General features: G+C 40.8%; 1 protein-coding gene and 2 long non-coding RNA genes across 3 annotated transcripts; all 3 read right to left on the bottom strand.

Annotated features, from left to right (window-relative positions):
• Positions 1-2844: 2844 nt before the first annotated feature.
• Positions 2845-7170, bottom strand: LOC311061239 (uncharacterized protein; the record flags this gene model as incomplete). Its single annotated transcript, XM_084079793.1, has 6 exons — positions 7111-7170; positions 6007-6064; positions 5051-5183; positions 4238-4297; positions 3880-3939; positions 2845-3048 (listed from the first exon to the last, which is right to left on the bottom strand). Exons 1-6 carry the CDS (start codon positions 7139-7141, stop codon positions 2845-2847), a joined length of 546 nt encoding a protein of 181 aa, XP_083935919.1. The 5' UTR covers positions 7142-7170.
• An 857-nt stretch (positions 7171-8027) lies between these two features.
• Positions 8028-8860, bottom strand: LOC311061932. The gene is made up of 4 exons (XR_014602437.1): positions 8785-8860; positions 8492-8589; positions 8187-8246; positions 8028-8090 (listed from the first exon to the last, which is right to left on the bottom strand). It is a non-coding gene; the product is annotated as an uncharacterized lncRNA (long non-coding RNA).
• Positions 8861-9896: 1036 nt separating this feature from the next.
• LOC311061933 lies at positions 9897-15460 on the bottom strand. The gene is made up of 3 exons (XR_014602438.1): positions 15040-15460; positions 12536-12602; positions 9897-10108 (listed from the first exon to the last, which is right to left on the bottom strand). It is a non-coding gene; the product is annotated as an uncharacterized lncRNA (long non-coding RNA).
• Between the last annotated feature and the right edge of the window lie 1498 nt (positions 15461-16958).

Here is a 16958-nt window from a genome sequence, read left to right as displayed (position 1 = left end):
GTGTGGTGTGTGTTAAAATGGTGACTGTGAATAAACACATAAAGTTCTATCATACAGTAAGGAGTGTCTACAGAGCTGGGGAGGAGTCACAGAGTATTTAACCCTGTCTGGACAAGCCAGGTGAAGTGAGGTTATGTGCAGAGGAGAGAGAGGAAACATGTTGTTACAGTGTATTCATGTACTTTACATTGATGTTTCATGAACATATCTGTATCAGTGTGTTTACATTGTGTTTTCTCTAGTCTTCCCCCTATCTCTCCCTCTCTCGCTTACTTAGTTTGCTCTTGCCACACACACACACACACACACACACACACACACACACACACACACACACACACACACACACACACACACACACACAAGTGTTATGTAACAACCGGTTTCCTGTTAAATGTTGTCATATGCAGCATTGTGTTCACCTCACTACTACAGTTTTATCTGATCTTCACAACATGTTGTTACCTGACCTGCTGCTGAAATAAGTTGAAACATTGTTCATGTCTGTCTGTCTGGATGTCTAATAGTTAAAATAGCATCAACATCTTTAACACTATCGGCTGTGATACCTCAAAATTGTACTTAAGTACAGTACTTGAGTATATGTACCTAGTTACTTTACACCACTGACCAGCGTTGATGAGGTGCTGACCGTACCTTTTAAATACATGTTAGCATCGTGGCCTCCTCCTCCTCCTCCTCCTCCTCCTCCTCCTCCTCATAGATAGATGACACAGGATATAAAACATAGCATTAGACTCACTACATAATAAATAAGTCATATTTTTTAAAGTTTTCAGAAAATAATAAATGTTCCTAAAAAATCCATCCAGACTGACAGCTAATATTTGCTCCACCAACAGACATGACACATTCTGATCAATTAAAAGTGTTTTAGATCTAATATTACACTTAAGGGCCTTATTACAGAGACTAGAGTACAGTGAGGAGAGAGAGAGAGAGAAAGACAGACAGACAGACAGACAGACAGACAGACAGACAGACAGACAGACAGACAGACAGACAGACAGACAGACAGAGAGAGAGAGAGAGAGACAGACACAGACAGACAGACAGACAGACAGACAGACAGACAGACAGACAGACAGACAGAGAGACAGAGAGAGAGAGAGAGAGAGAGACACACAGACAGACAGAGAGAGACCGAGAGAGACAGAGAGAGACAGAGAGAGAGAGACAGACAGACAGAGAGACAGAGACAGGAGACACAGTATCTGGACAGCATTGTTTACATTAGTCCCTTAAAGGGATAGTTCACCCAATAAATTACTTATTCTCTATCAATTACACACCCCATGAAGCCTTGAATTCATGGAGTTTATTTATTTTTAGTCACATTCCTGAGACAATAATGTGATGAACAGAGTAAAGATGCTAATGTCTCTGGTAGGAGACACAAAGTTGACACTTTGTGTCTCCTACCAGAAATACTGATGAATTCAAGGTTTCATGGGGTGTGAATGATAGAAAGGAAGTAATGTTTTTTGGTGAACTACTCCTTTAATATACCAAGATGCAATGAATTGAGGACATGTTCCATAATGTCTGCAGGATTGTCCATTAGACTGGATGGAAGTCTCTGCACTGAACATGATGATGTACAAGTGGAGGAGTGGACCAAGTAGAGAGGCCTGGGTCACATATTATAAAGGTTTAAGTCAGTGCTTTTCAACCTTTTTCATATCAAGGTCCATTATTTATTCTGCATTTGAGCCACAGAACCACCGTTTGATGAGCTTTAGACTCTCAGACACAAGACTTACAAGATTTTGTTATTGTTGGAGAACATTTTGTCCACAATTCCATCCATGTTGTATTGATGTTGGTTCCATAGGAGAGATAACAGGCAAACCTTCATCAAAATAACTATTCTTCTACATTCTCTAATTGTGTTACTTCTTTTAATGAAGTAATGCAGATGTTTGACAATAATTTAACTATTGAGAGCGTAAAATGAAATCATTTTACTCTTTCAATAGTTAAAGATCTATATAAGGGTCCATTTGGTTACCGACTCTCCAGCGTTTAACTGGGGACCACCTGGAACCCCTTCAAGGACCACTAGTGGTCCCCGGACCACTGGTTGAGAACCACTGGTTTAAGAGGTTAAGCTTTTGACGCAGCTGTTCACCATCGCTTCATCAGTGGGATTAAAATACCTGGTCAGATGGCGCCATCAAGTGGCCAACCTAGGCCGTATAAAGTGGTTAAAACCTTTATAAAACACTATTCATTTACCTGTGTTCATACTGGAGTGATCAAGGGTCCTATCCTGTCTTACCCCTTATCCCTAAACTTATTAGACATATTTTACTATTTTTACAAACATTTTAAAATAGTTCAACTAGTCGATCTACATCCACAAAACACTTAAGCTGTTATCCACAGGCAACAACACTGGTAAATTGCCCGTATTTAACACCACACAAAATGGTATGTGGTCAGAGGTAGCCATATCATAGACAATCTCCATTTTATCAATAGAGTCATGTGCATCTACTGTACAGAGACAATGATCAAGCCAGGAAGTAGTGTGCCAAGCCTCGCTAATATAAGTATAGCTCTTCTCAGGCAAAAGTACTTTTCTAGACAAAATCAAACCGCTGTCTACACAGAATTGCATTAAATGCTTTCCAAATAAGGAGTTAGCATCAGACACATCAGCATTCATGTCGCCAACAACATATATGCAGGTGGAAGGATTATCCTGGATGAAAGACATAATAAATGCCATTCTGCTAAGATACTCATCTTCATTCTGATAGCATTCATATGGTGTAAATAGACATTCAAAATGATTCACTTTTTGTCGCTACAACACAGTTAAATTCCAATTGCCCAGTCCACTCCTAATCTAATGACATTAACCAACTGCTCATATTCTTTGTTCCACAGAGTGGCAACTCCCCCTGGTATCCTCCCTCGTACCACTTTAGAACACAGGTCGGTGGTGGATTCCCCCGCCCCGTGAAAGTCCTTATGGATGGAGTTAAGACCTTCCAGGTCTTGTGTGTCCAGGAGACCTTCCTGGACACACAAGACCTGGAAGGTCTTAACAAAATGTCTCACAAAATGTCATACCTCTCTAACAGACTGTCCACAACAATACGGCGTGATTTATCAGATTCACTGTGGCCAACACGCAGCCCTCGCGCATTGTAAGATACAACTGAGATGTTCGTGTTCATAGACAGTTAAGTTTCATCCTGGCTTAGTGCCTTCATTTTTACCACAATAAAGTTTAAAAGCTCGTCTTCCACTATCACCTTCCCATCCTCCGTTTTGTAAATATCAGGTTTTAAACGAGGGCAAGCAGAGCCACCACCAGCACGCACCCCCCCGCCATCCTTCCAACCACAATGCTATGGGTACATCATTATATTGTATATAGTATTGGTCCATCTGTACCTGTAATGCACTGTGGCTGGAGGCTTGGGTCTGTTAATAGATCTATAGATCATCTGTACCTGTAATGCACTGTGGCTGGAGGCTTGGATCTGTGGAGCTCGTCACAGAGCCACCCCCCTGATAATATCACAGAGACAGTTTGTTTATTTTTGGACCACAATTCTTATATGAGACGATTCTAAGATGACCAATGTTATTCTCCATAGAGAAATTACTTTAGGACCCAGGGGATGAACGAGTGACGTCAGGACTTCTGTACTCTATAGTTTGGGAGTAGCAACACAACCTGATGTTGCAGCATATTGTTGTCAACTACCACAGGATGTCTGAACACAACATCTGCATAGTAAGTCCTACTAATATGTCAAATAGTATTCATTGAGTTCTGTGTCCCCGTCTCTCTAAACGTTAGTGTAGTGAAAGAGTAGGGTATCATACCAGTACTTGTACTTGCTCGCTGTGGGGCCTGGAGCTGGTGGTAATGGGCAGCACCAAATCCTGACATCCCAGCTGAAACACACAGTAGGAAATGCACAAGGCAGTGAAGTTATTAGCATATGACACTATTGTAACCGCCCATGTAAGGAAATGTTTGATTTCCTTTCAGCTGATCCCTAGATGTAATGCATTGCTCTGACCCAGGGATAAAATAAAGGGATTCAAGCTAAATGCACCGTCCTAATTTACACTTTCATCAAAAACGTCATAAAGATAAAGTGATAAAACACACATGAAACAACACAGATGTTTAAACATATATATATACAGAATATTATGTTATGTGACTGCTGACTGCTTGATAACTCACCATTATGAACTTGCTCAGGTGGTGATTACAGGTAGTTGCCATAGGTGCCAGTAAGCAGATCTACAAAGGGCCAATGGAAAACAAGTTGTGACTAAATGTATACAGAGTGCTCCATCTAAAAGCATGGTGTTCTACTACACATAATTATTATTGTGACAGAACATTCCTTGCAAGTTTTGAGGGTGGGGTTTTGTAGTGAGCTGGAGTTGATCTTGGTGTTGTTCATCACTGTCAGAGTCATTTTCAGATTCAATTCTGTCAGCCCCATCTATACTTAAAAACATATGCATAAAATAGATGAAGTGTCAGGGATTGTCATGAATTTAAAGGTAGTAAAACATCCTTGAAACCTGCACAGTCTAATGCAATGGTTCCCAAAACATTGTGAGACAATCCGGGTGAGCTTGTATCATGTATTTGACAAGGCAACACACATTATGCAATATATAAAACTATTTATGAATTATTATTATCTATATCAGCACTCATTTCCCACTAAAGAGATAAGGGCAAAGAGGGCTCTGTGTTGCAGACAGAACACGCACACGCACACACACACACGCACACGCACACGCACACACACACACACATACACATACACACACACACACACACACACACACACACACACACACACACACACACACACACACACACACACACACACACACACACACACACACACACACACACGCAATGCACAGGGAGACACATACCCAGGCTGTGTGCATGTATGTGGTGTGTGAGTATAGGGTGTATGACAGTGCAGTGGAGAGAATGTGTGCAAGAGTGGAGAAGAGCATAAGTCATTACCTTGTTTGGGAGACAGACTGCAAGGAAGGTTGTGCTGTGGCTGCAGCCTGGCACAAAAGTCTCAAGGAGCGTCTCGGTGTGTTGGGCTGCGGTTGGTGCTGCTGGCAGCGTGTGTTCTTTGCGAGGAGTTGAGCTGAGAAGTGAAGACAGTTGGCTATGAAGTATTGTGAGGAGCAATTATGCAGTGTGGATGAGAGGTGCGTGAATTGGCAGTAAGGCAGTCTGTGTGATGTAAGTGATAGATATTGGGGGCTGGTGTAGTGGGTAGCTAGTGTTCAGTGTGAAGATGTACATAGGATGAGAAACATTCATGAGACTTAATCACTGCACACATTTTGAAAGGTTATTAGGCGTGTGAGTGTGTGTGTGTGAGTGTGAGTGTGAGTGTGAGTGTGAGTGTGAGTGTGAGTGTGTGTGTGTGTGTGTGTGTGTGTGTGTGTGTGTGTGTGTGTGTGTGTGTGTGCGTGTGTGTGTGTGAATATATTCTGATAGTCATTGTGATCAAGTGTTTAGTCAGTAACAGGGCCTCCCCTTCCCTACAGCTCTTTAGTAAACAGAAAAGGCAGTTTCAGTATCCTATCAGGAGAGAGAACTCATACAGATGAATTGAATACACAGGACCACAATGGAAACAATCCCTCAGGGCTTTTTGTTACCCTTGGCTTTTAGCATTATTGTATAACTGTGCCCCTGTACTTTGTTCAAACTGTTGATAAAGTATTCAATCAAAGAGGGCAGATGAACAAAGAAGAGAGCAATCGTCTTGTTCTCTTACCATTGCAACCATGATCAGGCACTGACTGCATGAGATCAAACTGGTTGCAGTTTCCTCTAAAGACGTCTAGAGATGCTGTAACATTTACAAAAAAACACCACTAGTGTGATTTGTCTACAAAGATGTTACTTTACATTTTAGTAGTACATTGGGTTCATTAGTGATGAATACAATGGCATACCATTTTGTGCACTTTGTGGGGGTGTACTGCACCGAGCCGTATCCCATTCCCCATATCCCTGTAGAAACAAAATCATTAGTTATAATTCACTAGAGCACCGAAGTCTGACCTAATTTACGCATCCTACCTGGGTCTCGTTTATTTCCCCCCGTTCTGAATCCCCATAGACGTGTTTAATATTGAGTCATATAAGAACTGTGTTCCAAAAATAAACAAATGATCCCGGTGGTTTTACTCTTATGGATATGAAGCATCAACTGACGGTGAGAAAACATTAGTGTTACTTCCACCAAATTAGTGACATTTTCACCAGAAACAGACTGTATCAAATATGAGTGACTGACTATCATAAACGATACAGAGCCACCACCCTGACAATATCACAGAGACAGTTTGTTTATTTTTTGACCACAATTCTTATATGAGACGATTGTAAGATGACCCAATGTTATTCTCCATAGAGAAATTACTTTAGGACCCAGGGGATGAACGAGTGACGTCAGGACTTCTGTACTCTATAGTTTGGGAGTAGCAACACAACCTGATGTTGCAGCATATTGTTGTCAACTACCACAGGATGTCTGAACACAACATCTGCATTGTAAGTCCTACTTATATGTCAAATAGTATTCATTGTGTGCGTGTGTGTGTGTGCGTGTGTGCGTGTGTGTGTGTGTGTGTGTGTGTGTGTGTGTGTGTGTGTGTGTGTGTGTGTGTGTGTGTGTGTGTGTGTGTGTGTGTGTGTGTGTGTGTGTGTGTGTGTGTGTGTGTGTGTGTGTGTGTGTGTGTGTGTGTGTGTGTGTGTGAATATATTCTGATAGTCATTGTGATCAAGTGTTTAGTCAGTAACAGGGTCTCCCCTTCCCTACAGCTCTTTAGTAAACAGAAAAGGCAGTTTCAGTATCCTATCAGGAGAGAGAACTAATACAGATGAATTGAATACACAGGACCACAATGGAAACAAGCCCTGAGGGCTTTTTGTTACCCTTGGCTTTTAGCATTATTGTATAACTGTGCCCCTGTACTTTGTTCAAACTGTTGATAAAGTATTCAATCAAAGAGGGTAGATGAACAAAGAAGAGAGCAATCGTCTTGTTCTCTTACCATTGCAACCATGATCAGGCACTGACTGCATGGGGTCAAACTGGGGGCACTAAAGAAGTCTAGAGGAGGGGCAAACAAATGCTGTAACATTTACATAAAAAAACACGACTAATGCGATTTGATTTGTCTACAAAGATGTTACTTTACAGTTTAGTAGTACATTGGGTTCATTAGTGAGTTCTGTGTCCCCGTCTCTCTAAACGTTAGTGTAGTGAAAGAGTAGGGTATCATACCAGTACTTGTACTTGCTCGCTGTGGGGCCTGGAGCTGGTGGTAATGGGCAGCACCAAATCCTGACATCCCAGCTGAAACACACAGTAGGAAATGCACAAGGCACTGAAGTTATTAGCATATGACACTATTGTAACCGCCCATGTAAGGAAATGTTTGATTTCCTTTCAGCTGATCCCTAGATGTAATGCATTGCTCTGACCCAGGGATAAAATAAAGGGATTAAAGCTAAATGCACCGTCCTAATTTACACTTTCATCAAAAACGTCATAAAGATAAAGTGATAAAACACACATGACACAACACAGATGTTTAAACATATATATATACAGAATATTATGTTATGTGACTGCTGACTGCTTGATAACTCACCATTATGAACTTGCTCAGGTGGTGATTACAGGTAGTTGCCATAGGTGCCAGTAAGCAGATCTACAAAAGGGCCAATGGAAAACAAGTTGTGACAAAATGTATACAGAGTGCTCCATCTAAAAGCATGGTGTTCTACTACACATAATTATTATTGTGACAGAACATTGAGGGTGGAGTTTTGTAGTGAGCTGGAGTTGATCTTGGTGTTATATCTGAAATGCAACACATTTTAATTTAGATAACATGTCTTCTGTTGCATGCATGATGCCAGCTCGCTCCTCACAAGAACAAACACACATGATATGGGTTCAACTTACTGTTATTTGGATCAGGAGACAGCTAATTGTTTAAATAGCCCAAGCTGCCATTCAATGAATCTAAAAAGGTAAACCAGCCAGTGTGAGAATTGAAGATACTGCACATTGTGTTTAAACAGTTATCCAGTTGATGTTTTAGCATTGATAGCAACATACCATTCATTTCCTGGTCTGGGGACCGCACAGCTCGAGGCTTGCTGGATTTTGGTGTCTCTCCTACAACATAATTTAGTTGGCATAATGTCATTCACAATGTATTTATTTTGGGCTAAAACTATATAGGCTAACTGCAACCAATGCACAAGCCCAGTGTTGTAATGAAAATGGTCAGTTTTTTTGTTGGTACAAAGTCAGACAGGTGTAATTAGTTTTTAACTGTGTCACAGTGATCACAGGGCTTTATATTGTCCAGAGTTCCAAGAGTGCCTATATAAAATAAATGCATTGAATTGTGTCAATACCTGGGAAAGCCACTTCAGGTGGTTTGGCAAACCGTCTTCTTTTAACATCGCCACTCAATTGGTCATCAGAGTCTGAGTGCTCATACTGGGGATTTGGCCTAAAGAAAACAATATACACAATGTAGTCATACTATGTTAACTAACCACGTCTACAGTCTGAATACATAGGACCACAATGGAAACAAGCCATCAGGCCTTTGTGTTATACTTTTAGCATTACTTATATAATTGTACCGCTGTACTAGATGCAAATTGTTAACAAAGTATTCAATAAATGATACCTTGAACAATACCTACACATCACCAATGCTGCTCCAACACCCTAGTGCAGGGGTCTTCAACGTTTTCAGGCCAAGGACCCCTTGGCTGAGAGCGAGATAAAGTAGGGACCCCCATTATATATTGTATAAAATATTTATTTTTTCATAGATTTCATAGGCAGCTTCATAGACTTGTTTCACAGCACTATCATGTTGGATTCATGTTAATGTGTATTTCTAGACATTCAACCATGTACCTAAACAATACTTAGTAAACCTGACCTTTCACTCTGTACTTAGTCTGCTCTTTCTCCCCCCCCTACAACAAACCACTTTTCCAAAAATAGCAGATCTACAAGCGTACAACGCCTCGCAGCGCGAGGCGTTGTACGCTTGTAGATCTGCTATTTTTGGCTAAAGTTCTCCTTAGAATAGGGATGCTTGGTTGAAGTGGTTAATGTAAAAATCACACAAAGATTTGGCGGACCCCCTGTAGTAGCTCTGAGGACCCCCTGTTGAAGACTCCTGCCCTAGTGTGAGCTGATCTGTGATTGGTCTAGCATGAGGCAAGCCGTTATCATGAGCCAATGGCAGCTGAGCTGTGTGGTTAGCTGAATCCATGTGGTAGCATAAGCTGAGCTGTGATTGGTGTGATGGCATGGTGATAGAAAGAAGGAGAGAGGTACAGACTAACCCTAGACAGCAGGCCCTGTCAGGGCCACGCTGAGGGGAGAGAGAAAAGACAAAGAAAAGAGTGATCACTATTACCTGGATCTTCTTTTCTGCCGTAGTTCTCCTTCGTCCTCAGGTTCTATGTGGGAGGTTGGACACATTGTTGAGGTGTACTTGGTCTCTGGTCGCTTAGCTTCATCAAAAGGTCTCTGGAAAGAGCACAGGGAAAATGACCATTAACATGACTGCAGTCCAGTGTTGAAGCAACACATATAGAATACTTGGTTTAGTTACAAATGTAATTGTTCTGTAAATTAACCGTGACATCCCTATTCTGGTCATGTAGGCGAACATGCTTGAAAATAAGCAAACGTTCTGCAAAAATAGCTGATCTACAAGCTCATAATGTGTCACATTGTGAGCTTCCTAGATGTATACATACTGTATGTGTTGCACAGATTACTCACCACAGGTAAATAGGGGGGGGGGGGTGATATCGGTCATTGCACCTACTCCTACGGGCTGGGGGGGGGGCACCTGTCAGCGGGGAGTGTTGGGCGGGAGGAGTAGGACGAAGGCTCTACGTCCTCCTGGTGGGGGCTCCTCACTGCCAGGTGAGTCAGTAGGATACGACAGCAGTGACAACACAGACATGTGTGTGGAGAGGAATTAATTGGCTTAACGACTAAAATGGGGAGAAAAAGGGGTAAAACATAATTGGCTACTCAAAATGTATAGAAAAGAAAAACTGTAAAATAAGTGTACCGGTAGTAGGCCTGACCTCTATAAGTCGAATAGTCGACTAATCAATCGAGGGGTGTCTGGGTTGACTGCCAATCTCTTAGTCGAATTATAAAATAAAAATTAAGAAATAATAATAATATTTCTTTAATTATTCGACTGAGATTGGCCTAGTTTGTTATATTAATTAACTAATAGTTTGCCAAAAATAGGATATACATCATGATTTATTGGGATAAACCAATAGCATATGTTATATCAGACACTAAGCACCCCTACAGCCCAAATAGAATGTTCCTCTATTGCATAACATATTTTTGCATGATTTGACTGAGAGATTGGCAGTCGAATCAGACTGATTCCACTGACAATCTCAGTCGAATTATGCAAAAAAAAAAAATATTGCATTAGTCGACTGCCAGTCGACTATCGGCAATTAGTCACCAATTAGATTCGACTAAACGAATCCTTAGTCGGGGACAGGCCTAACCGGTAGAATCAGAATCAGAATCAAACTTTATTGTCACATCACATTACAGGTAATATGGGTGAAATTCTTAATTGTACAAGCCCATTAATGCAGTTAAAAGATAGAAGAGGTAGAAGTACAGTAAAGTGCATTTAAGAGAGTGGCTTAATGTAGGCCTAAGTAATAAGTTAAGGGAAAAATGTGTCTGTAATTAAAATATAGATCATAGATCATATCTATATAAACACACAGTTCAGTGAACTCAGTGTACAGTGTCTGCAAGTTTAGTTTTCATTCAGCAGCCTAATTACTGCTGGATAAAAGCTGTTCCAGAGTCTAGTGGTGCTGCTACCGATGCTCCTCCATCGCTTGCCTGGCCGTGGGTGTCGCAGCGGCTTGAACAGACCGTGGCTCGGGTGGAAAGTGTCCTTGATGATGCTTCCGGCCTTAAAGCCACACATCTTTTTTCATGTATGGCCTGGAGAGGGGGAAGCTCAGCGCCCACGATGCGCTGCGCTGTTCGCACCACTCTCTGTAGAGCCTTGCGTTCGGCTGTGGTACAGTTTCCGAACCAAGCGGTGGTGCCGCTCATCAGGATGCTCTCAATGGTGCTGGTGTAGAACGCCCTGAGGATGCGGGGGCTCACTCGGAACTTTTTCAGACGCCGGAGGCAGTACAGCCGTTGTTGGGCCTTTTTCACCACCTGCGTGTGTATGTGTGGTCCACTTGAGGTCCCTCCAAATGTTTATTCCGAGGAACTTGAAGTCCGCGACCTGTTCCACTGCCACACCATTGATGCAGATGGGTGCGTGCTCTCTCTCCTGCCTGCTGAAATCCACGATGATCTCCTTGGTCTTATCGACATTGAGAGCAAGGTTGTTCTCCTGGCACCACATTGTCAGTGCTCCGACCTCTGCTCTGTAGGCCGTCTCATCGTCATTGTCAATCAGGCCCATGACATTCGTGTCATCTGCATACTTGATGATGACATTTGAGCTGTGTGTGGCTGCGCAGTCGAAGGTATACATAGAGTAGAGGAGAGGGCTCAGCACACAGCCCTGGGGGGCTCCTGTGTTGAGGGTCATGGGGTCCGATGTAATGTTGCCCATTCTCAACACCTGACGTCGGCCCGATAGGAAGTCCAGTATCCAACTGCACATGGACGAGTGCAGGTCCTTGAGTTTAGTATCCAGTCTGGTGAGGACGATGGTGTTAAAAGCCGAGCTATAATCCACAAATAGCATCCGAACGTATCTGTTCTTCCCCTTGTCCAGGTGGGTGAGTGCAGAATGGAGAGCCAGGGCAACTGCATCGTCTGTTGATTAATTTCGACGATATGCAAACTGCCATGGGTCCAGTGTGTCGGGCAGCACAGAGCAGATAAAGTCCCTCACCAGACTCTCAAGGCACTTACTCACAATTGGAGTAAGGGCCACCGGTCTCCAGTCATTCAGGGAGGCTACCTTTGAACGCTCAGGATGTTGCCCAATATTTTAAACTTATCATGAGTAAATCTTCATTATGTTCATCACTATCAGTCATTTTCAGATTCAATGTTGTCAGCCCCATCTATACTTTCAAAATGAAACTCTGGTGAAGCCTTTGAGGTTTAGGAGTTGATATTTTCACTCTGATCACTGATAATTAGTGGTGGGTTTATTGGTAAGTCTGATGTAGTTGGTAAAGCATCTAGCAGGCACTCAGAAGAGGTTGTGACAGGAGTTGTGCTCTCTAAACAGTGAAGGTTTGTAACTGCATTAGCAGCAGCAGTTAAATGATATTCAATGAGGATATCCTGCTCTGTCTCTCTCACTAATGTGTTGACTTTACGTCTTTTAGCCCAATAAGATGACATTATCTTAAGAGTGATGAGGTGCTGTAGTCACTGTACATAAACTGTACCTAATTACTTGTCTGTAATGGACTGAGTCTTCCTTCTCCAATTCTGCTCGTCTGGAAAGTGGAGATCCTGAAAATGGGAAAAGAAAAGAAAAGGTCTAAATTAATGTGCTGCAATATCACTGTAAATACTTGTTATAATAAAACAAAATGCAATAAATACATCTTCTGTAGTGTTTTAAAATAGATGAAGTGTCAGGGATTGTCATGAATTTAAAGGTAGTAAAACATCCTTGAAACCTGCACAGTCTAATGCAATGGTTCCCAAAACAGTGTGAGACAATCCAGGTGTGCTTGTATCATGTATTTGACAAGGCAGCACAGATTATGCAATATATACAACTATTTATGAATTATTATGATCTATATCAGCACTCATTTCCCACTAGAGACACATTCTATATCCTAAAGAACAAACAAAACAAAGACTAGCTGATTTACAAGCTTAAAAAAGGCATCTTACAAGATCACAAAGCTTGTAGATCTACAATTCTACAAATGTTGTGAAAGTATGATATAGGGCTTTGGTATTAGTATATGCAAACAATGAAAAGAGTGCAACAGTATAGAGTCTATTTAACATGATGAATACATGTGTTAACCTGACTCTGTCACACATTATAGAGACTATTTAACATGATGAATACATGTGTTAACCTGACTCTGTCACACATTATAGAGACTATTTAACATGATGAATACATGTGTTAACCTGACTCTGTCACACATTATAGAGACTATTTAACATGATGAATACATGTGTGCCTTGATACAAAAACACAGAAAAACACATGGTTTAATGTAAGCCAATAAAGCACCGAAGTCTGACGTCATTTAAACATCCTACCTGGGTCACGTCCCCCCCCCCCCCCCCCCCCCCCCCGTTCTGAATTCCCTTAGACGTGTGGGGACGTGTTCCAAAAATAAACAAACGGTCGCGGCGGTTTTACTCTTATGGATATGAACCGTCAACTGACGGTGAGAAAACGCTAAGGTTACTTCCAACAATTAATAGTTAAATTATCGCCAGAAAGAAATATTGTTTCAAATATAAGTGACTCATAAACTATACAGAACCTCCTCCCTGACAATATCGCCAAGACAGTTTGTTTATTTTTGGACCAAAATTCTTATACGAGACGATTCTATGATGACCCAATGTTATTCTCCATAGAGAAATTACTTTACGAACCAGGGGATGAACGAGTGACGTCAGGACTTCTGTACTCTATACAACAGCCCTACAACACAAACGTATTCCTGTTTGGTATCAGAAGGCCTGTTGCAATACATCAGCTGGTACTGTAATACTTGGTTTGCTGTCATTTAGAAAACAGTGTCAACATCTTACACTAATGTTGGATTAACCCTTTAAGACCGGGAACTTATGTCATTTTAGATTTATTTGGCTATTGAAAAATAGCAGATATACAAGCTCATAGTGCGGCACTCTGTGCTGCGCTATGAGCTTGTAGATCTGCTATTTATTGTTTTAATCGTGAAAATGTAAGCAAATCTTTCAATATATATTTCTAAAAGCAAAAATGTTTTTCAGTGGTTCTAAAACTTTTTCATGTGAAGGACCCCCACAATTATATGTGTGGCCACGGTCCCCCATCTAAAACAAAATTGTTCTAGGGACCCCCAGAAGCAAAGTTGTTCGCTTTAAAAAATATATATATTCAAAGATTTGCCCAAATGTTCATGATTTCACAAAAAATAGCAGATCTACAAGCTCATTTAATAACGAGGTGAAATGAGCTGAAATAACATTTAATAACAAGGTGAAATGAGCTGAAATAACATTTAATAACAAGGTGAAATGAGCTGAAATAACATTTAATAACAAGGTGAAATGAGCTGAAATAACATATCACAATTGTAAATTTGGATCAACATCAAGGTGAGTTCATTATTAATCTTAACTACATAAAATACCAATAACTTTAATAAAATAAACGGGACCAATGCAGCCCAGTGGAATAGCCCTGAAACATGACGTCATATCATGACAGTCATGGATGAACTTCAACCTGGTGTTTGCTCTTTCTCCATTTATCTCTTGTATATCTACATAAACGTTCAGATTTCAAATATAAAGTGTTTACCTCATGGCCACGGATATTACAATTATGTACGGGCCGTATCTTCCGTATTGTTCAATAAAAAGCATTTTAATCCGATCACCGGCCATTTTCTATTTTTTTTGTAATGTATCAGAGTGCAATACATCTTCCAACCATTAGTGTCGCATAGTTGAAAACATTGGAGAAAATGGCCGGCGATCTGATTAAAAAGCTTTTTATTGAACAATACGGCAGATACGGTCCTTATCACGGGTCAGGTCAACTTGTAACATCCATGGGTCAGGGGTCAGCACTTTATATTTGAAATGTGAACGTGTATGTGAGAGTTTAAATGTAAAAAATACATCGAAAAACAGGAACTTTGGGTTCCATGACGCTGTGTGACAGAGAGCGTCATGGTAACCATGGATACGTACTGACCGGCTGCCGGTGGCTCCTCCTCCAACAGCGTCATCGCTCGTGCCGTCGTAAGTATTTGGTTCCATCCTGCGTTAGAGCTCATGAGCGTGTTTTAACATGTTCCTTTACACACAGTCACCAACATGGAGGATGAGACAGGAGACGTAGACAAGTAGAGGTAGTTTAGTTAACTTCACACTGAGCACTACATTAATACATTAATACATTCATTCACTGTGGTCAGCCATAACAACAACAAACTTCACCCGGAACCGGAAGTCACTGTATTCCTTAACCCCCGCTCTTAAAGGGACAAGCCCTCTTTGGTGAATGTCTCTGGATGACTTTCTGTGTGGGTCACCACAGTACTTAAGTAAATGTACTTAGTTACTTTACAACACTGCTAGTTAGTTCACACACACACACACACACACACACACACACACACACACACACACACACACACACACACACACACACACACACACACACATATATATATCAAGCATAAGCCCAAAACAATGCAGTGTTTTTTTTCTTCACATAATTCAGTTCAGATAAAGAGTAATAAATCAGATAATAATCAGATAAAGTAATATTCAAAGTGAGAGTAAAAGCGAGCAGAGAGAAAAGAGATCAATGCTAAATGACACGGGGTGGATGGGACATACCACTAGGTTAAAATAGGACATTATGGGACATTTGGACTGTTCCACTCCTTGTAGTCTCTGTCCAAAGGTGATTTTTACATGTTTTTGTCATTACGCACAAACTGAAGATTTACACATAATAATATATATATGTATATATATATATATATATATATATATATATATATATATATATATATATATATATATATATATATATATATATATATATATATATATATATTAAATCACAACCCATTGTCCTCAACATATGGTGTTTAATTTAAAATGTGAGACCCCCCTCCCATAAAATGCTCTCACCCAGAGTCTTCCAGTGATCACCAGCCTCTTTGCCAAAAATAGCAGATCTACAAGCTCTCAACGCCTCGCAGCGCGAGGCGTTGAGAGCTTGTAGATCTGCTATTTTCGGCTAATGTTCCCCTCAGAAAAAGAATTCTAGGGTTCAAGTGGTTAATAAAAAAAAACGAAATCCTATCACACAAAGATTTGGCGGACCCCCTATAGTAGCTCTGAGGACCCCCTAGGGGTCCCGGACCCCCTTGTTGAAGACCCCTAATGTAGATAGTGTCCTAACATACATTTAACAATGAAACAAAATGCATATAAAGATATGCAGTTAAAATGTTTGTGTATAATTGTTGTGCTATTGCTCGTTTAGATGTTTGAATGTTGATGAAAAACAATGGACTGGACCTGCATGGGGAAAGCTTCAGAGTAAAGAGCTGGGTGGGATTTGAACCCTCGACCCTCTGGATCATGTAGACAGAGCTTCAACACACTGTGCTGCCTGCTGCCTTGCTTCATCACAGTCTTCATTCTGCTTTGATTAAGACCGGGAACGCACCTGTGTGTCACTTTAAGACTTCTTTGGCTATTCAAAAATAGCAGATCTACAAGCTCACAGCGCGGCACCGAGTGCCGTGCTATGAGCTTGTAGATCTGCTATTTTTGTAAAATCACGAACATTTGTGCAAATGTTAGATTTTTTTTTTAAAGCAGACATTTTGTAACTCAAATCTTTGCTTCTAAATATTTTATGTTCGCTTTAAAAATATATATATTCCAAGATTTGCACAAACAATTAAAAAAAGATGCAGATCTACAAGCTCATAGTGTGGCAGCGCAATGAGCTTGTATAGATCTGCTATTTTTGGAAAATATTTGAAGATGAAATTGAAAATGTTTGGAGATTTTCCTTTGAATAATTGAAAAGCACCGTCTATAGACAGAGGAAACGCCCAGAAGATGAAGAGTGTTGGTTCACTAATG

The sequence above is a fragment of the Gymnoscopelus microlampas genome (assembly GCF_963454915.1).
Source record: "Gymnoscopelus microlampas genome assembly, chromosome: 15".
NCBI lineage: Eukaryota > Metazoa > Chordata > Actinopteri > Myctophiformes > Myctophidae > Gymnoscopelus > Gymnoscopelus microlampas.
Note: the sequence above shows the minus strand (reverse complement) of the source record. Positions and strands in the feature narration are given on the sequence as shown.